Source organism: Lissotriton helveticus, chromosome 1_1, assembly GCF_964261635.1.
Source record: "Lissotriton helveticus chromosome 1_1, aLisHel1.1, whole genome shotgun sequence".
Classification (NCBI taxonomy): Eukaryota; Metazoa; Chordata; class Amphibia; order Caudata; family Salamandridae; genus Lissotriton; species Lissotriton helveticus.
Window position 1 is genome coordinate 1,005,742,534 of NC_136057.1, and position 21,862 is coordinate 1,005,764,395.

Consider the following 21,862-nt stretch of genomic DNA (forward strand, 5'->3'; position numbering starts at 1 on the left):
GGAACCCACAGGATACCTTATCTATTTATAACACGTCTTTTTGTAACCGTATACATTATTTGTTAAGCATCATAGCTCACTGAGTCAACTGCAAAATGGTGGATTCACGCCACCGTTGTTTTTAGGTCTCGGCTAAAGACGCGCGGAAGCGCGTCTCCGCCGAGATCTTATGTTAGGGAGTGTGCTCCCCAGGAGACAGTTTGGGGCGCGCGCATCCCTGGAGCCGATTTGAAACGGGAACGCGCGCTGTGGCCAGGCGCTGTCTCCTGGGAAGCGCAAGCACCACACACGCATGCGCATACACACACAAGCACTCATGCACGCACGCACATACATACATACATACAGAGACACACCCCCCCTGACACATACGCGCGCACACACACAAGTGCACCGAGGCCCCCCCTCCCCCCTCCCCCCTCCCCCGTCGCCGTCGCATACACACACGAGCATACACGCACACACACACACACAAGTGCACCAAGCCCCCCCAGCCTTTTGAAACTTACCTGGGCAATGTCGGGGACTCTTCTCTCAGCACGCGGCGCCCAACCTCCTGCTAGCGCGGCCCCGGGTCTCCACACCGCTCACAGGAGCCCCGGGCCGCGAGACGCATCGACTCCGCCTGCCTCCTCTTCCGGTCTGGACGTGGCCCCGCCCCAGTCACAGGCGACCGTGCCTGACTTCCGGGGCGGCCTCCGTGTATTCCGTCCGTGGATTCTTTCCGTCTTCTGTTTTTCTTGTTCCTACGTCAGCAACAAAGTCACTCAAGAGAGGCACGGAGTGCATGTCTAGGTGAATACGTGCTCTTGTGCCTACGGGCTGGATGTACTTTATTTTTTATTTTTTACAGTTTTATATAGCGCGAACTTGAGCCAAAGGTTTCAGAGCACAGCAGCAACCCCGGCCGCACCTCCCTCCTCGCGCGCTCCACGTGGACTCGACCTCCCGCAGCAATGCGAGGTAAGCAGAAAAGTTTTTCAAAAGTTTTTAATTTCCACTTTCTTTATCCTTGTGGCACAGACTGTATTTTAATCTTCAAATTTAGGTGGTGGGGGGAGACAAATGATTTTAGACAATGAGAAAAAACATAATGGGAAAAGCATCTGTTATAGTAGCAATTTTGCACTGTTTGCCCGGCAGTCGGTTAAATGTATGTCCAGTTGAAGCCGAAAGTTTAAGAAGTGACACTCTCAGATCCCCCCCCCCCTCCATCTAAGGTTTTTTTATCCACTGAATTAACACTCTAGAACAAGGAGTGCAGGGGAGGTGTGGTTTTGTGGCTGAATAACTGTCTTCGGAGCTCGGCGACCAAGCTGCAATTCCGGCGCCGCCACTTGAACCGCAGCCATGTGTGATTCTAGTTAAGTAATTGTATCTCCCTATACATCGAATGAAAACAAACGTAGGGAGTAATGTAAAGTGGGCGTTTTGTACCAAGCTCCTGTGTGGATGGAGCAGAGACTGCATAACAGTGGATTGTGAGTCGCTTTTTGCATCACCTGACATACAATTAAGAAAATAAGGATAAAAGGGCAGCTATCGGGCTGATGTAAAAATATATTTTTAAGGATACACTTTCACGTGGTCAGGTCCCTAGTGTCTGTAATCACAGCACCCTTTAGGGCCACCCTGGACCATTGTTATAGCTATTTTTTGCTTTGTTGAGACAGTGCATGTAAAGGAAGAGTCTCCAGTCGGTTTACTTTCCGGTTAAATAAGAAATTGGAGTTATTTCTTAGTAGCTGGACAAATGCCCTTATCTAGTGGCTACTGTACGCTCATTCTCTCTTCTTTCTCTCACCCCCTTCTCTTTTTTGATTTCCTCTTGCATTGTTTCGCCAACAAGTCTCTTTCCCTAAAACTGTGTCCGAGATTTGGAAGACCCATGTGTGCGCTCTGAAGTGGCCTCAGTCATCTCCCGAGTCAATCAATAATAAACGAGTAGGTCAGGGTGATATCTGTCTCCTGCCTGGCCCGTGCGTGCCTGTTCTTTTTTCCATCTCTTGCAAAATGCAGATCCTGCAGGGCAGATAGCCCCATCTGGCTGCCACACACTCTGGTAGGTTTACACTTCTTAGAACCAAGAGCCATCTTCCACATGGGGTTCTTGCAGAGAATAGATACCAGTGTTTACTTTTCAAACCTGCTGGCCCAGCTATCGCTGCACGGGATTTAATATTTCTATAGTGTGCAACAGGGGGCTCGCTTTTGGTACTGGAGTATTAATTTCAGGCTGGAGGCAGTTCTCCTGATAATCATATTACAGGATAGATAATACTTAGCTCAGTGCTTAATTTGTAAATAAATAAGTGCCAGAGACCTAGTTATGAGGCCACTGCAGCTTGCACCACCCATGGCCTCTGCCAGCGCTGCCAAGTGTGACAATTCAGACTGTTCCCAGCCCCTGAAGCTATAAGAATGGCTTGAGTGAGGTGTAGTCTTTTTCAATGCACATTCAATAATAAACAACTGTTTACCACACACACATAAATACCCACAACCACACCTAACCAAACACACACAACCACACGCACAGCCACATGCACAACCACACAACCACACACACAACCACACACAGAACCACACACACACAACCGCACAATCACACACATACACACAACCACACGCACAAACACTCCACATAATTTGACATCAATCCACATAATTCAACTAAATAACACAATACACCACATACATCTAATCCACACTACAGAACTCCACATCATGCCACAAAATTCTACAGCACACCACATAATTAAACTCCACCACATACCATTCCACAACACAAAATACCATTACACATAATTATACTCAATAACACACAATCCCACTCCACACAATTCCAGTAAACTCAATACCACATAATTACTACCCACAACATTCCACCATGCCACATCATTTCACTACACAAATACAATCCACACCACACAATTTCACGCCACACAATTCCACAACTAACAATTCCAATCCAACCCACATAATTCCACTACACACCACATGCATACACTCCATAACACATGGCTAAAAGACATTGCCATTTACAATGCCATTAGCTCTAACTCAAATAAATCCGAGACCTATTGCATTTCTAATGCTTGTTTATGTATATTGCTGAATAATGGACTCTAGGTCAGTTACAATAATTGTAAATATTGCTTAATAAAATGCAACGTTATTTTTGCACTTCTGCCTTCTCAGGATTCTCTGCATACAATACACAAATGGGAAAGAGAAATTATTGCAACCCATCATTTCATCCCTCAAAACTATCAACAGCAGCTGCAGGCTGGTTTCAACTGCAGTAACATGAACATTGTGTGCGCCCATCACTCCTTCACATGGATGAAAAGGTGAAAGAGTACACAACTGGCAAAAATAAGGTAACATATCCTGTCATTCCTTCACCCTCACATCCGCCCACCATCAACAAGACGTTTGCCTGGGAAAGACTGGGACCCCTCAAATGAGACGATTAAGTGATTTGCCCAGAATCACAGGATGCTTGAGCCTCTCGCCAGACGCGAAACTGGTTCCCCAGCTTCAAAGTCGGCCGCTCTAGCGTTAAGCCACATAATGTGCCATTAAAGCTATCACATGCAAAATCACACACTCCACCTAATCCGTGCTGGAAACCATAAACACTGGATTAGTTGACATGTATCAATACTCTATGAGCAGATAATCGGAAATACATACCTTGTTCAGCAATTTCAATCTCTCTGCGTCCAAACTCAGCCTGTTTGATGTTTTTGACACAAAAGTCTGAGCCGCCTTTGGAGTTTTTTTGCTGCTTATCACGCGGAGAGGTTTCATCATCAGAACTGTCTGTGTATGAAGCAGCTGGGGATAAGAAATAAAAGATTTGAGATATATGAGAACATTGAGAAAAGCGGTCATATCTATGTAAGTAGGTTATATTTAGGCCTCATCACCCACGTAAACAAGACATGTATGTGTGTAATCCATGCATAAAGAAAACCTTCTATTCGCTTCTTTTAGGATAAACTATTGCACTAAGCACAACAGTTAAGTCTGTCTTGTTGGAGGAGTTACAGATGCTAAACCAATAGTAAACAGTCTTATAAAGGTTGGCGGTAGCCGTGACCACTGTGGTTACCAACTACAATAACCAATTTAATTGACCCAAAGCTAGAAGACGCCTCTCCCTTACAAATAAACCCACACTCCACTACCAAAGTCACACGCCACCTCATGCCACGCCACGCCACGCCACACCAAGACCCTTAGTAAGTAGCCTCAGTTTCACCAATCGCCGAAATATGGAATGGAAATGTATGTGTTATTGATTAAATGGCTTTCCTGTAGTATAAATCACCATACAAGGACAATGAATACTTTTACTGTTTCAGTTCATTAAAACCATCACAATATTACAATTATTAATCACTTAATCTTTAAAAAGCTAAGAATAATTTACCAAAAAAGCGCGACCGTACATTGGAAACATGAAAACTATCTTCATTGATATAATGACACTTACAAGTTTACAACTCTAAAACAGATACCAATCTGTTCTGTTATCGAACCCTTCATCTGATTTTTTTTTTTGGGCCTGGGGAGGGTGGGGGGGTGGGGGCGGGGGGTGAAGCATTGTCAAGAATTTCACCACTTTACAGTTTGAGACTCGCTAGTATTGCCTCTCTGCATGTTCAAGTGCCTCTGTTAAACTCTTTTTTTAATAATGTTAATAGATTATTGTTCAGGTTAGGGCAAATGCAATTCACAACAAACAAAACCTCGGGGTCTATAGGAGAGGATATTCCTATAGACCCCTAGGTTTTGTTCGTTGTGAATTCAGTTATTGGGGGATTATAACCTAGGCAGGTCTTTAAATATCCCTTAGACCCTTTACCCACCGTATTGTGTTTTGCTAGGGCAAATGCAAACCAGATGAATGAAGTCTCCTTTTTTGCTTTACAAAGTCTACATTCTATGGGTACACTGTACTCCCAGGTTGGTCGATTAGCCAGCACTGGAAATTTGCCAAACAGCAAGGCCATTAGTCTGTGCTTTAAGTGTGCTGGAAAAGAGATGCCTAGGTATAACGCCGTGCTCAAGGCATCATCGTTTTTAATCACCATTCAGCCCTGCGATTGGGAACGGACTTTGGATTTTTGTGTCTTCAAGGTACGATTGAAAATGTTACTGCTTAATCTGTAGCCCTTTCGGAAGTATCATATGGCACGCTCCTATTCCACAGTTCAGTGAACTGCAGCTGTTTGATGAAATCATTCAAATATTTGTAATAAGCTTATTGCATATCGCTTTGTAGAGCCGTCCATAGGGCACTCTTTAGCAGGGAGTCTTGTGTTTGCGTATATTATATCAGCATTTTATTGTAGTGGACCTTCTGCCTAAACCTACATGGTTGTTAACAGACAACCATGTAGGTTGTGTTCAATGTACTTAGCTCCTGAATGACGTTTGTCAGTTACGAATACAGTGTCTAAGGGGGCTACCCATAGCGGCTTTGGCATATTGGAGGTCTTTATCACTTTGGCTGGTCTACTGAACCCGTTTATTGTCTCCCAGAAATTCCTGGAGTTAGATTTCCTGGTGTTGAATATTATCCTTGTCCAGAATGCGTCTTTACTAGCTCTCCTATCCTCCCAAAGTTGTTTTTTTTTTACTCTTTCCTTAGTGATTTTATGTATTTCCAGAGACAACAGCTTTCTTTAGATCTTTTCTTAATGCAGTGCATTTGGGCGAAAGAGCGGTTGCACTCCATGCAATGTTGGTAGTCCAGATCTCCCTGGAACAGCTTGTGTTAACAACTCAGCACTAAATTGTGTCCAAGCAACAATTTGACTATCACTAGTATTGATACGATCGTCAAGAGGTCTCTGGCCAGGGTCACAAGATCAGCTATTGAATTGTCATTTAATTGGTGGAGATTAAGGTACCTATTTCCATTGGAGCCAGTAAGTGACTGAGGACTTAGCCCTAGTGATAACATCTGAGGGGAATGATCACTATCTATTGAGTATTGGAATTTATATTGCTGAATTTGTAGGATTAGTGGCAGTGAAGCAATTGTATAGTCAATGATGGATCTGGAGTTTGGACCATAGTGAGTATAATTTCGGGGCATATCATCTGAAAACCTTACACCACTCATTCCTAGGAATCTCAGATTTCTCACAAATGTTTCTCCGTTTAGGTCCCTCCATTTGACGTCTACTGGGCTTAATTGTGTTGTGACGTTTCAATAAGAATTCTCAGTGTTCAACATGTTATCTTCATCAGGAGTGTAGATTAAGTTTGTGTTGAAATCCGACATCAATATTGAGTTCCATGTTGGGTTGGCTTGCTTGTAGCCAATTATCATTGACGTTATTGTTTCAAAAAGTAACTTTCTTTTTAGCTGTGTTAGGGTGAGCATAGACATTGAATAAAAGAACTGGAGGTCTGTCATCTGTGTCCCAATCACTGAATTTGACAATTTGTAGACTGAAGTATACAGAGGTTAGTTCTTCTGTAGAGATAGCTAGACTAAGTGATATATACACTGCAAGCCCCACTTTAGGCATTCCGTAGCGTTGTGATTTCGTAGCCATGGTTTAGTAATGCCTATAACCTACAACAAGAAGTTCTGCCATTGACCAAGTCACTTGTAGTGCAAAATATTTTTCCACTTTTAAGGTGGAATGCCAGCTTGGAGTAGAGTTCTGGCCCAGCAATGTTGAACGATAGAAGGTGCAAAGCCGTAGGCGCAGGCCCAATTTCTTTTGAATGAGTAGTCTATGAGATCCTTGAACAATTTAACACTGAGGGGATCCAGTCCCACCGAGCACACGTTGATTGGCTAGGTAGCACCGCTTTCATTAACCCCTCTGTACCGAGAACCGAGTTGTTCCTAGTGCCCGTAAGACTAAGTTAAAAAAGGGCAGTTTCTGTAGCAGCCCGAGTTCTCTCACTCTGTGATAAGGGGAACGGGTACCCAGAGGCCAGATATCTCTTTAGCATTATTCTCCATTTTTCGAAAGGGTTGGCGAAAGTTAGGTTTAATGATGCTTCTCTCACTGTGTCCCAAGTTGTTAAAGTAAGTTCGATCCAAAGGGGTTATAGTTTGCCAAGATTCCACTGATAAAAGGTCTGGAGAAGTTACATCTTGGAGCTCAGGCATCTGATAGTAGCCTCAAAATGTTTCCTCTGTTGAGGATGTCCTGAGGACCTTTTGAGATGTTTCCTGGATTTAATGAGATTACTGCCCCTAGTCGGACTTAATTCGGATTGCTTGAAGGTATTAATGCTCTTGATTCGTGGTGCTCTGTTGGTGGGTTCGGCGGCAAATTCATATCTGGGGACTGAACTGATCCAATTTGATAGTTGGTTTTGTCAGCCTCTTTATATACATTTACAAGACTTAATGAGCGTTCTGAAAGCCACCATCCATTTGAAGTAACTGATGTTCTCCTTGGCTGCTCGGTGCATTTTACTGTGACTCTACAGTCATGTTAGTTGCTGTTAATAGTCACAACACGTAGCTTTGTAGTTTCTTTCAACTCAGGATTCATAAGGCCTCTTGTTTGTGGTGAGACTTGAGTGGAGTGATTCAGTAGAGTAGGGGACTTGTTTGTGGCGAAGCCCTGCTCAGGTGTTGTGTCTCTAATCTTTTTTTAAAGGGTTTCAACCTAAGATTAACAAAAAGGTATTGTAAGGGGTTTTCAATTGTTTACTTAGAAGCTTCATCAATCCAAGACTTGGGCTACAGCACCTAAAACAATCATTTTCATGAGAAAAAACCAATAGGATTTGTCACGAATCCCAAGCTTTTTTTTTTTAATATGTTAATGCATTACATGCTTGCTGCCCCAACATATGCATGCCACTCTCACTTAGTCTTTACATGAACTACTGCCACCCATGGAAAGATTCATGTTGCATGTCTATGAATTTCCAGCTCATGCTTTAGATCCCCATAATGGGGCAAGATTTACCACAACTATGTCAATAAATATATTACACCATAAAGCCAAGTAAGCTCACATTATGCCTAGAGTTACCACGATTATGCCAGGTAAAGCAATATCTTGAAAGTGTGAGTCATCTTATAATGGAGAACTGAATATGCCAATAATGACCTACTATGCTGCCAGGCCAGCATTATATCTTGTATGTTCAGCAGCACATAACGGATGCCCACAATATGCCAACAATAAGCATGCTTATGCTAGGGCCAGTATTAAACTACCTACGGACATCTATATCGTACGGATGCCCATATTTTGTTAAAATTTAAGGCATGGGCAGCATTTCATTAGAGTAGAACATCTCCATGCCACAGAAGCCAACAATATGCCATGAATTTCCACTATTGCAGAGGGCTTGCATCATACCTGAATCACGGTGTGGCTTTTCCTCACATACATTGCCCAGATGTTGCTGGGCCATTTGGATCTCAAGTCCCATTCTGCATCACACTCTATATTACTGACTGTACAGGACCTGAAATGCAGCTAATCGCCACAAGTTTGGAGCTGCATGGCAAATGGATTTACTAGACGCAGGGCCAGTTATTTTTGGGGTGTCATATAGTGCTGCTCTAGAGTGCCGCGTACCACGATTTCAGGCATACCTGTTTAACAGAGCACTAGTTCATCAACACTTCAAAAAGAACAAACTGTCCTTGTCTATTGAGCCAAACATGGACTGCCGGCCCATTATACAAAAAGTACAAATCCCCAGTTACTCTGAGGCAGTGCTGCACAACTTGAGATCAGTGGGTTGGGGGGGGGGGAACAAGGTGGTGTAGCAGAGCACTGCCCACCTGGAGAGCTGCCATAATGTATACGCTTGTTTTACTTCACTATGAGAGTAGAAATGCTGTGCTCAATCAATTACTTCATTTCCACTCGTGTTATGCAGGGTTTGGCCAGATGCCTATGTAATTCTTTAAAAACATTAACTTATAGATCTCCTAGCTTCACAATGACGGAAATGTCATCAGCACAACACAAGGAGATCCTAATTGCCTAAGTTTAATTTTTTTTCAAGATTTCAGGAACAACCTCTTCAACAATTTGCAAAGGGGAGGAAATTAACATTTCACAACTGGTCCATTATCATCTTGCTGCTGGTTTATAGATCACATGACATTTTCAGGTGTCAGCTTTGGTGCAAAAATGTCTGCTAGAAGTGTCTACTACACAAATCTACCGCAATAGACTTGATAATATGGGGACCCGCTTCAGCAGAAAAATAAAGAGTAGCGCTAGGGCTGACCTGTCTGGAAAGATGTGGATGAAAAGGGTTGCCAATGAAGTGAAGGGAGTCTATGAATAGTGGAATAAACCGTAAAGCATACACACTTGGATGTGAATGAGTGCAGTGGGAAGGACAGTAGAAGCAGGGGTGAAAGATGTTACAGCCACTCAAATTCAATAGTGGTGTGAACGGTTGTATGTTCTTACAACGCATTCCGTTGCAACGCATGCCTTTACCACGCATGCGTTACAACGGAATGGTTTTTCAACGCATAATCTTTTCCTCTAATTCTTGCGTGGTGACGTCGTACGTCGTTAAGAGGAAGCGGAAGTTTCTTTCCGTTTCCTCTTAAACGACACCGATTGCCTGCAAATTCTGACGTGATTTCAGGTGACGTTTTTTTGGGGGGGGGGCGGAGGGGGGGCGGAGGGGGGGGGGGGAGACCCCTCCAAGCCCCCCTTTTTTATTTTGAACTTTACCACATATGCCTTTACTACATATCTCGTAGTAAAGGTATGAGTGGTAAAGGCTTTCGTGTTAACCACGCATGCGTTGTAATGCATGCATGGTTAATGTATTCGTGGAAACGGCCGTGTTGTAGTGGCCGTTTCCCGGTGTGAACAACAATCGCTGTTGAAATTTGAGGATGGTAACCAGACAAGAGATGTGTGAAATGCCCCAATACTGTTTTGGGGGGGGTCACTCATCAATGGCGTGATTTAGAGTATGCCAGCTAGACTGCCTGGGCTTTCACATACATCATAAATGCCACATATAAAGAAAGGCATAGATTGTTTCTACACAAGCCACTACCACACAGCTTGCAATGAGTCTCACAAGGACGTGAAAAAATCGTGACAGAGGAGGGAAGCAGTCAGAAGGTCATCTACGATATTAAGGTGGCGTTCTGGTGTACGCTTGGAAGGGGAGTTGTATCTGAAATAAACTTTCAAGCTAACCATAGACAATTCTGTGTAGCCTTTCATGGATTCCGTCTGCCTTAATTGGCATACACTAAAGACTCCCAACTAATAGAATAACCCCTCTGTTTCCTTGGCACAGAGTTTGTGTGAAGAAAAGTTTCCAAGAAGCCCTAGCAGGTGCAAGATAAGTGTATTTCCCACCTTTAGTGTGTGTACACATGGGTGCATGAACAAACCCCCAAACACCCCACAATACAAATGAGGAGGGTGCCCACGTAGGCATTAATCCTTGTCCTATGAAAAATTGGAGGTGGTTTCCTGGATCCTTCTTTGGGCTGCTTGAGATCCATTTGCTGATCTGTACATTCTCTTTGTTCATTTTTCACATTACCTTCTACTCGCTCAGTTCACTGCAACAAACGTACACAAACCCCTGCACCACCCAACTTATAACATTGCTCCAAGCCAGATAGCTGGGTACACTTTTGCTACCTCAATGGCAATCAAATCAAGCTGTACATACTCTTAGCAGCAAACAACAGGCACACACAAAGCCACCAAACACAAAACATGACTCCAAGCTATATAGTTGGCGAATGGATTGTTTCAGATTTGGGTATGTAATTGAAGGGTGGAGAATCGGACGGTTGGACGCGGGCTTTATTCACATTGTTTGGAAATGTCTGGTACTGGCACAGACCTTGGTAGAGAATTTGGGGATCAACTAGACACCAGTAGATGTGGCACTCCCGGTTACCCCTTACTCTTGCCTGTTGGCATACACCCCAGGGCTACAGGGATAAATACCTCCACAGATTTGTGGACCTGGCATTTGTACTATTCAGATGTCAGACTGCCCTGTTCTGGAAGTCACATGCACCTCCCGAAGCGCTGTGCTGGATGCGCACACAACTTAAATGGGTGCATGAAGAGGCAGATATCCTCACGGAAGTCCGAAATGGGTGCATGAGGAGGCAGATATCCTCACGGAAGTCCGCAGATGGGGTGACGGAACAAGGTGCATGATCTGGGACGTATATGTCAGGAACATGAAAGTGAGAGACGATTTGCGTCCCCTCCCCCCATCGGAACAACCTGGCTGCTGCATTTATTTTGGTTGGGCGTGTGTCGATTGATTTCTGGCAATATGAAACTGTATTGTACATTTCTGCTCTTTCTGGTTCTTCACTGCTTTCATCATAGCAGAAACAAGTGCATGAGTAACTCCACTGTGTTTGCATCACAATGTTTGGGCTCTGAATTGCATGCTGTGTTAACAACACTATTTTGGTTTATATTTTCTTTGTTTTCTTGAAAATATTATAAGATAGGGAAAAAAATCAATAAAGATGGGACAGCTGCCATTTTAGGACTCCGTCCTCTGTTGTGTAGAAGAAAACATAAAAATTACATACATGGAGCAGGGCAGGGATACTTTATCCCCCCTAGTCTTGGTGGTGCAGAGGTCCTAGAAGGACCCCGCCCCACACTTTAATAAGCCGCCACCCCGAGTGGGCCAGGGGCTGGGGGTCAGCACTTTGATTTCAGTGGGGAGGGGGGACATGGTGCCCCTTCCCCGAGCCTTTTTGAGGCCTCAGGGACTCCATCCTTTGAGGCATATTGGAATTTTAGGGGTGGGGAGTGCAGTCACACTCCACGTGCCTTCTTGAGGCCCTCGGTACCCCCATGCCCCTGGGGTAATGATTTTCATTTTGAAGAGGGGGGCTTGTGCCCCCCAGCACCATGCATGGGGACAGATAACTGCTGAATGCCTTGCACACACTCTCCTAAAGAGGGAACTCTCTTTGCTCACGCCCGTGCAGGAGACAAGAAAAATGCTGCTCTTGCCTGGGGCGGGAGCAAAGTTAAAGAGCGGGATTCCATCAGCACTACAACGGGCGCTGACTGGGGATCAGCCCAGCACCCAACCCCATACCGCAAATGTCAAAAAGGACATGCGCTTGGGGGAAGAGGGATTGGGTGTCTAACCCTATCCTGCACATAGCCAAAGGCTGTGCGCAGTGGGGGGTAGGGGGGGCTATTCACCTGTGGGTGGTGGGGGTACATGGCCTGGCCCAACCGCACACAGCTAAAGGGCGCCCAACCTCATGCCACGTACAGCAATTTACATCTTACTTTACATGAAAATAACCACAGAAATTCACTGAAAAAAACAAGTTAAAGGAACATTATAGTTAAATGAAATGTCAGTTTAAACTTCCTGCTTTAAATTAACAAAACCACTGAAATTCACTAGTTAAAGTTACCACAAGTAACTATAACTCCTCCCCTAAATGAACTAACTCACCACCTTAGCCATGCACTGCTAATTATTTCCCGTATTACTCATGCCATGAACTATGGCATCTTTGATAACATGACTGAAACATATGAAATTACATTATTGATGACAACACTGTGAATGGTGAGGACAAGAGTTATAGTCCATCAAGTTAGCAGAGGTCAATTCCTTCATCACTCCAGCCAAACTGCTGCCCACCAAATTAAGACATCACAACAACAGCTCAAGTGAAGTCACTTTAAGTGTGGTGCGAGTCCATAGTCTTTTAGACAGCCAAGAACCAAACTTCGTTTTTCAGAAACCAACTCCCAAAGCAGGAATTTGTTTCCGACAGGGTGTCGGGTCATTTATTTACCTTCTGCTCACCACTGCCAGTTTTTACATGGGTGTGAAAAACAGAACAAAAATATGACCTCAGACTGGCCGCTCTAAATGGGGTGGGCGGTCTGATACCCTTACTCCGATGGCTCCTACTGCACCGGAGGTCATTTTAGAGCCAGCAGGGGCACTGCTGTTGGAAACCGGACGGTCTGTCGGACTTCGTAACTGACTGGGCAGACCGAGGGTTTGCCGGGCAGTGCCAGAGTATCTGATCTGTCAAACTCTAAATCAGGCCCTTTGTCTCCCTCACTATCCAAGTGATGTAATACGGTTCTTGAGCTTGAGCAGCAAAGATCACATCTTCGTCATCCCATGAAAGTTAATTCAATGGAATATCATCAACTAAAATATGGTGACAAACACATTTCAGATAAGGGTACATTTACCAGGACAGTCGGGGGAGAGTCATACAAATACAAAGTGATACGTTTTAGAGTGACCAAAGACATACATAAGGATCATGAGAGCTTTAAGAAAAACATCTTTTATCTTCAGTCATATGCCAGTCAGCCAAGGGGCATGCTTTAAAGTAATTAGTGGGAGAAAAATGAGGATTAAGCATTTCTGAAATTCTTCTGCAAAGCGTTACTAAGGTTGATCACATTTTTCAAAGCTGAGGTAGTGCACAAGAGAAAGTAGCTACCTTAAAGTGGAGAAAGTTAGTTTCTAGGGAAAAGGACAAACCTGAACATCTTTTGAGAAGTACTCCTCCATTAAACAAAACACTTACACAAGGTAAATGCCTTTTGGAGTGTTGCCATTGAAGCTGCGAATGTATTCCTGAAGGCTTCTGCCCTAAATACGAGATTTCAACAGAAGTGACTCTCAGATGAAACCATTTCATCGATCTAAGTTCTATAAGTATGACAACAGCCAAACACATACTACAAGTTTTGTTCACACGCCTTTCAATTCTCTTCATGTTTATTGGTGCACTTTATACACAAGAAATGTGAAATGTGCATACTACAATAAGTTACCATTGTTCTCTACCCTGCCTCTGGTCCTGAAGGGTCAGTGAAAGCGTGCCCACAATGCATCAACAAGGCATGTGAACATCATGCGGGGCTGGATGGAAACAAACAATGAGCTCCCTACTTGGACATCAACACCCCCCCTGCAGGACCAGACTGGCAGTAGCAGGCATCGGGCATTTTCCCGGGAGGCTAGAAGGATGAGGGGGCCGGTTTTGCAGCAGGTCAGAAATATCAGCCCGCAGTAACAAAAGGAGTAGCGCTGAGGGTCAGTTTAGTTAAGCAGCAGTGCTTCACACTTGCACCCTCGCCATCCACGTCCACCAACCCCATCTGAGCCCCTGTGTTAGCTTACACCTGATTTTCATTAGTACTGACCAAATCATTCCCCTCATGAAAAGGAAGCTTATCCAAATCCTGATGACTTTGCCAAAAAATGCCCCACTGCCCAACTCAGTTTCCCCAAAATAGTCTTTCAAAGATCAGTTGCTCTTAAACTTCAAGACCAAATAGGCTGCCACAATTTTATGGCATACCAATCATGGCTCCGTCTCCATTGTGGCACAGGAACTGCCACAATCAAAGCAATCGGCCACACACTGAAGAGCACTCATAATGGTGGGTCCTGCCTCCTATTCCCCCTCATTTTATCAGCCACCTTCACTACGGTAGTTACCAATCTTAACATAACCTATCCACCGACATGTTCATCAAACATATGGTACTCAACTCAGTGCTTCCAACCTAGCTGATAGACTACATAACCAAATGGGGTCTTTCAAGTCACCAAAACATGCTCCATCCTAGTCCCAATTGTGTTCTAGCACTCCCCGGAACAGCTGTCTTGCCTGGCTAACAAGACATCCCCCTTCATCAATACGTTGATGATCTGCAGGTTTATCATAATCGGCTCTTCAGTATCTGACATTAACTTGGGCCTTAGCCATTCCTGGATGTTGGTCGACACTCTAAAACTCAATTAGCTCATGCAACCAGAACGTAGTAAATCCTCAAACTGTTGCAACCCTTACTCCAAAACCTCAGACTGGTTTAATAACATGCAATTATGAGACTCCATCAGAACTGTGTTTTAGGACCTCTAATTCAATACTCACATTTCAACAGCACGTGAAAAAAGAAAGCCCAGATGGTGTAGCACCTGCTAAGCCTATACTAATGGTCAAATCCTGCCTACCAAAACATACCTTTTACTAAAATAACAAGTTCTAATTTTTTTCTCACACTAGCAAAGGCAGCATCCTATTGACAGGCATTCTGGATGCCACCTACACATGCAAACATACATTCCCCTTTAGGTGCAATGTACCATACAGCCACTCATCTCGTCAATGGCTCACACATGTGAAACCACTCCATCTGCAATAGCAAGGCTCTTACTGGCTCACACTCCTGAGACACAGCAACATTAAATCCGGCAGCATTAGTTACGAGGTGGTTAATAGAGACCAAATAAGCAGATGAAAAACAACCTCTCTAACCACAACCGCAGCATGTAGTGAACCATCTAGATAACACTAAGGAAACACACAGCAAGGAAGTTAGAAAAATGAGACTTCTTTGGCAATGCCCCATTATCTGGACCTACGGGTGCAGTTATCACACTCCTATACGTCAGCAAATGTGAGCTAGGAGTCACTAAAACATTTAGAATAGCAGTAGCAACATACATTCATGCAACACACTACACACATCCAACATGATACCCCAACCATCAGGCAAGGAACTGGATGTACTTAATTTCACTACCCTCAAAGGCTACATGTCTGTCTCTCAAGATGGGGAGGAGGAGGTTTGATTGAATGTAAAAGATGCCAAACTTATGGGCCTGTTGTCACAGGTAAGTTTTTTTTTCATGTTCAGCACTGGGCCTCCAAATATTCACGTCTGAACCAAAAATAGGAAGCTGTATATTATAACAGGGAGGTTGGGTAGAGGGACATCTTGGTGAGGAAGATGTTGAAGCCCTACTCGTCACACAAAGGCCTCATTTATGGGCTGAGATATAGGCCGTAACGTTTGCTAAATGTATAAGTAACTTTCCATGTTCCACTTTGCACATATCCCAGATAGCATGTCCTTGTGAACATGGGTGCCATCACTGCCATTCCATTCTGTATCTGTTTTCAGAGCGGAATGATCACCTACTTGTTAACATGACACAGAAAGCTAGACATATTGGAATGTCCTGTTCGACCACCACTGATGCCCTAGAATTGTAAATCTAGTGTTATTAGATAAAGAGTGTTTGGAAAGAATGTTAAGAAAACCGGTCCATTGAGATGGGAGAAAGTTGCTATTTTTGTATAAGCTAAAGGGTTCTTTATAGAGCGAATACCATTGTGGAATCGTAGGTAAGATTCCTTAATTGGGAAGACTTATATGTCACTTACCAGTCTGGCGCTAGTGGCAGCACACAGCAGATGAATTCCTGATCAGATATTTAATGGCTGCTTTATGCAATGTTCCGAAGAGTAGTCCCTTTGATAAAACAGTTTTGTTCGCACAGTCGAGATGGGTTTGCAAATGGGTGGATATAAGGGGGGGGGGGGGGACGGATAAACTATATAATGAGCGGGTGTCAGAAAAACAATACTGCAGGTTTTCTTTAGTTGCTAGCAATGGCAGCTAGCAGTATTTTCATTTTACTTAAGTCGTGTCCTTGGCAGACTTAATAAATATGGATAAAAGGAAGCTCCTTTTACTTATCCAGTGTTCATCTTTTGACTTAATGGAGCTCTGCAATCACTTCTAGAGAAAACACCTGACCTGAGACAGAAAGCATGGCTGTCTTGTTCAAGAGGTTAGGACCAAATCTATAGCCCTATGTATAAGATCTAGGTTGCTGGCCTTAGCTGAGAAGGAGGTAGACAACTTTGGGTGCCTAAAATCGGACTTGTGTTACTGCAGCCCAAGATCCTGCTATCGTGAGTGGAGTTGATATTGTGAACTGATTGTGACGGAGGCATACCATGATACTCAATGGCCCGGCCTGACCTAAAATGAAATTCAGAGCAGCAGGCCAAGTAAAATACTGCTGACCTAAGGTCTACATGTGTCTAGCATGAGGCACTCTGTAAAGTGGCTTGTCATCATTGTAAACCGGACACCCAGCAGATGCAAGGCTGGCGCGACACCCTACAAATTCCATCTGGTGAGGTTGAAGACCACTATTGTGAGACAAGATGAGTGCAGCATTGGAGATGTGGCTTCCCAGATCATTGGACCCCCCTACAATCTGATCTGAAGCTGTACTACAGAGCTTAAATTCCCAGAACTATGACCGCAAACTGCAAAGAAGACGACAACTCTCATATATGCCTGTGACCGTTCTTAGGCCAGCACAACCCCATCTGCAGCATTTATCTGCGATCATTTGGCCTCAACATTCAGAACAAGCATGTTGGCTCACGTCACCTTAGATCTACTGACACCGCACTTGCCAACCTTTCACTACCTAAACAGTGTGTAGTATGGTTAACTTCTCACATCCTAAACATTACACACCCCATACACCACATACAACCTGTTTCAACCTGGGGGTCCTGAACTCTCAAAATAGACTATTAACACAACATTACACACTGACACCACTACAACATTAGAAGGCAGATGGAGACCTTGGTTAATCCTAAATTAACTCATCTCCCTACGTTTAGCAAAGAGTGTGAACACATTGCATTTATTCAAAATATAGAAATCCCTTAGCAACTGATTGCCACACAACTTGTAAAGTTCCTACACGTTTACTGTTAGAACTGGGGGTCTCTAGTTGGCAGCGGTAAGTACCTTAGACCAAATAGGGACCCCTACTTCTTGTCAGGGTAAGGTGATACACACTGTAGATAACCCCTGCTCACCCCCTAGGTAGCTTGGCACGAGCAGACAGGCTGATCCCCAAGGCAATGCGTAAGGTAGTTGCACTTAACACACACAATAACTTCAGAATACACCACAAACTGACACCACACAAGTAAGTATATCAAGAAAATATATATCTTTATCTAGTTTTTAGGCAGATTAAACCAATGGCAATACAGGTACAAACTCAATTAAATCTTCTTGAGGTTTTGCACTGGGTTAGGAAGTTATTTGGGATATCACGGTTCAGTCTCAGTCTTTAAAAACAAGCATTGGAAATGCAATAGGTCTCGCATTTGTTTAAAGAAAGAGCTATTGCCATTGTAAATGGGAGTGTATTTTACCTACCGTGGGAGGAGTAAAGGAACAGCTGGAGACTCTTAGAGATTGATCAGCCAAAAGTAAATCAAAGAGGCAGAGACTATTAGTAAAATAAATATGTCAGTATCAGTTGGGGGTGTATCTAATAATTGTAATGTAACTGCGTGAGGGCATAGTGATAAAATAGGCCTTGTGCTGTTTTTAGGCACTATTGCAATATGTGACACACAGGACCATGAATGTAGGATGAAGGGACTGATGGAGGCTGGGTGCTAATAAAGGAGGGCACGACACCGCTGGCTCTGCAGCACCGTGGCCTGCGTTGCCCTTAAGCGTCGTACTAAAGTACCCCAACCCCAAACCAATTATATATGCAGCGAGCGCCTTCACAGTAATGCTCGTTTTCATAAACGTTGGACAGAGTAGCAGATTGCCTCGTTGACACATAAATTAGACAAACGGACATCCAGGTAAGCACACACGACATGTGAACTGAACAGAAAAAGACAAGCATGCACATGCATTAAAAGACATACACACAAGCCTATTGATACACATACAATGCTAAACTAAAGCACTACTTAGTCAGATGAGACGTCATGCAAACCTTCTTTACATAGTATACCACACCAAAATTAAATAACACTACAAAGTACACTGTTATTATGGGTGAAAAGGGCAAACAAGCAAAATAACATTTCAAAGCGAAATACCTTAAACATTTTTATATTTGGGATTTAAAACTGCCAGGGCTTTATTTTCCTGGAGGGTAGAGAAACTATGTGGCCTTCAATTAAGATAGATGACTGCGTATGACAACTCCATGTTTGTTCTCGAGTTGTTTATTGTCCCAGGAGAGCCGCAGAGTCTCATGTGAAGCAGAGGGTTGAGGAGTGTCCGCATTTTGCAGCCCCTTTATTAAAAGGGGTCAGGGAAGGCATTCTACTGAGCTGCGAGGGGATGCGGAATCAAGGCAAGCCAGGGGGCAAACTAGGCAGCGGGATGTTTTTAAGTTTAGTATGTATATGTGTTAGCTAAAATCCACAATGTAAAAAAAACCTTTATTCTATAAGTGTATATTAAAAGGAAAGTGTCTATGTGTAAAAAGTAAGCACACAGACGGGTAGCTATGTATGCATGAATGCGTGGGTGCAAGGGTTTTGGTACAGGCTGATCAAAGGGGCACCAACACTAACAAGTCTCATTCAGTGATGTATGCAAAAGAGAAGGAACGTCGCTTCACTGTCGTGTGTTCCGTGGTCTGTCTCTTGTGGAAGAAGCCTTAGCGCCCGCGGCCGACTCTTGTAACAACAGCTGAGACATACACCGGGGAACGCACTGTCAGCTGGAGGAGGCAAAGGGAGGAGGGACAGCTGGAAGACAAAGAACTGAGCGCTAGAAGAACGGGAACAGACACGAAACATGCCAGTGGGGAACAGAAAGTAGCCAAAACTAAAGAACAAAACCTAGCGAGAAAAACAAAGCGAAATCTAAAGGAAGGAAACGAAGAGCATCCTGGAAGAATAAAAAGATCAGCGAAAATGGGAAGCAAACGAAGAAAGGCTTTGAAGGAAAGGGGTGAGGTCTCTCAGGAAATAAAAAGAGGTCAAAAGAAACAACGAGCGAGAAAGAAACAAAAAGAAGGGAAAGGAATTAAAAGTCGAAGAGGGAATAAAAGAAACAAGCCGGTACGTTCGAAGGGAGACAAGCTCTTGGCATTGCTGTGGGGAGGGGGAGGAGAAATGCGACACAACAGCCCTCTGAAAATGAGATTCTTTCTCCCGCTTATTTCTCACTTTCTCTCTCTTGCTCTTCCATTCTCTAGGCCAGTATTAACCTCTTTTCTCTGACTCCTCTCAACACCCCCACCCCTTCCTCCGTTTTATTGTTATCCATTCCCTGTGTCTGGCTGTCCCCTCTATTCACACATATATGTGATTGTATCAATTTGGCCGCATTCTCTTCTATTTTAAGGGATGGGGAAAAGCTGAAATCCATATGAATACTCCACATTCATACACCCTTGCATGCTTAAATTGCATGCTATATCAAAAGGCATACTCAATTTCTAAAATCAGGCATGAAAAACTGTCCTTTACTTAAAATCTTCAGATGGTCACTGCTTTTTTTTTCTTCTTTCAAATGGCTCTCCCCTTCCTTCCATACTCTGCATGCCTTCTTTCTGACCACAACCTACTCAAAATCGCTGCATGTTCGCGTTAACCTCTATTAATATATTTCTGAAAAATGCCCACAACTCATTTTAAAAAATCACAAACGTGCTTGAAAGTTTTACCCCTGCATCCTAGTAATACCTAATCTCCTCTATCTTATCCTTTAATACCAGCACTCCATCTGCATGAACTCACAAACCACCTCCCACATTAATACTCCACCCATAACTCCTCTTAATTTAATCTACCACAAAGAGACGTAGGTAAACGGAACCGTTTCCCTGAGACCACAAAACTAACCCCAATAACCAACCATACTAACAACACTGGACTAATCATTAACCTTGGATTCCAGAGCAGAGTGATGCCCAGGGTAAAGCACTTCAACACCTCGTCAGGGGCAGTAAGCTCTATAAAATTGTACTTACAATTATAATGCCCTGCCACCGTTTTTGTGTGAAACTACCATCAAAGCTGAGCATGCCTTGATTATGGTACCTGACCAACATGTTTCTGCTGCAACATGGTCTCAAAGCTTACACCAACAAATTCAAAGATGTTGTTAGGATGGAGGTGTGGTAAAGAGGTGTGAGGCATGGTGTGAAGACTGAGCAGGACCTAGAAAGAATTCAATTAAAAAGAATAGCTGACAAAAATGTGTGTTTAGACTTTGGAAGCTAGCATGCTGCATGAAATGCTTATTACTATTCAGCAACAGAATGATGCAACAATTCAGGATAGCCAAACATCCAACTCATCTTCATGGGCAGGGCACCTGTATCATAGCACTCTTTTGGACATTGCTCCGGGCTGCCCTATTGCACAATTAACTGACTTGTTTGGTGGTTGCCACATCAGCACTACATCCATATCGCGTTACACTCACATCGGATTAACAGCGCGGATTAACAGCGTATATTAGATTTATTTATTTATTTATTTATTCATTCATTCAAAGTTTTATATAGCGCGAACAAGATCCTTACAGATATCAGAGCGCTTCACATAGACAGGGTAGGGGCAGTAGGAGTGAACAGAGATAATGGGAGTAGTATGGTAGTCAATAACATGGTGGGATAATAGTAACATACATAAAACATATCAATATACAATCAGGTAAACAAGTAATATAAGACGGTACAAGTCATTGATCCCACTATAGAGGTGCACCTTGGGTGTGTGGATGGCTTATACCAAAGTCTTAGTGAAGTGAGAACACTGAGTGGGGGCATCTGGAGAGTGAATCAACGTGTGTCATATATTGGTAGTGACAACATCAAGTTAGAGGTAAAGTGCCAGAGGACAAGGTGAACAGTGATACAAAGCAATGCAGAGTCTCTGATACAGTACCACTCATGTTCAGGAGATCTTGGCCAGAAGGATGGTTTTCACCTCTTTATTGAAGAGTGCAGTGGAGGAGATCAGCCTAGTTTCAGGCGGGAGCGCGTTCCAGATCCTGGGTGCCATTCCAGAGAAGGAGCGCTTGTATGTTTTCTCTTTCCGGAATCTACGCGGTTTCAGGAGTAGGTTTTTTGTACTTCTATTGGACCTCGAACCTCCTGAGATAGACAACTTTTGAGCGAGGTAGTTGGGTGCATTGTGGTGCACGGCCGCGTGTGTCATAACTGCAATTTTTAGCTGTATTCTGGCTTCAAAAGGCAGCCATTTTAGAGACTT

The 21,862-nt window shown here is 43.6% G+C and overlaps 1 protein-coding gene across 4 annotated transcripts in view; it reads right to left on the reverse strand.

Annotated features, from left to right (window-relative positions):
- Positions 1-21,862, reverse strand: part of AHCYL2 (adenosylhomocysteinase like 2) — a 438,561-nt gene that overhangs the window by 212,573 nt on the left and 204,126 nt on the right. For all 4 annotated transcript variants that reach the window (XM_078677646.1, XM_078677649.1, XM_078677653.1 and 1 more), the window contains exon 3: positions 3,700-3,843. In XM_078677646.1, coding sequence (XP_078533772.1) covers positions 3,700-3,843 — 144 coding nt within the window. The remainder of the gene's footprint in view (positions 1-3,699; positions 3,844-21,862) is intronic.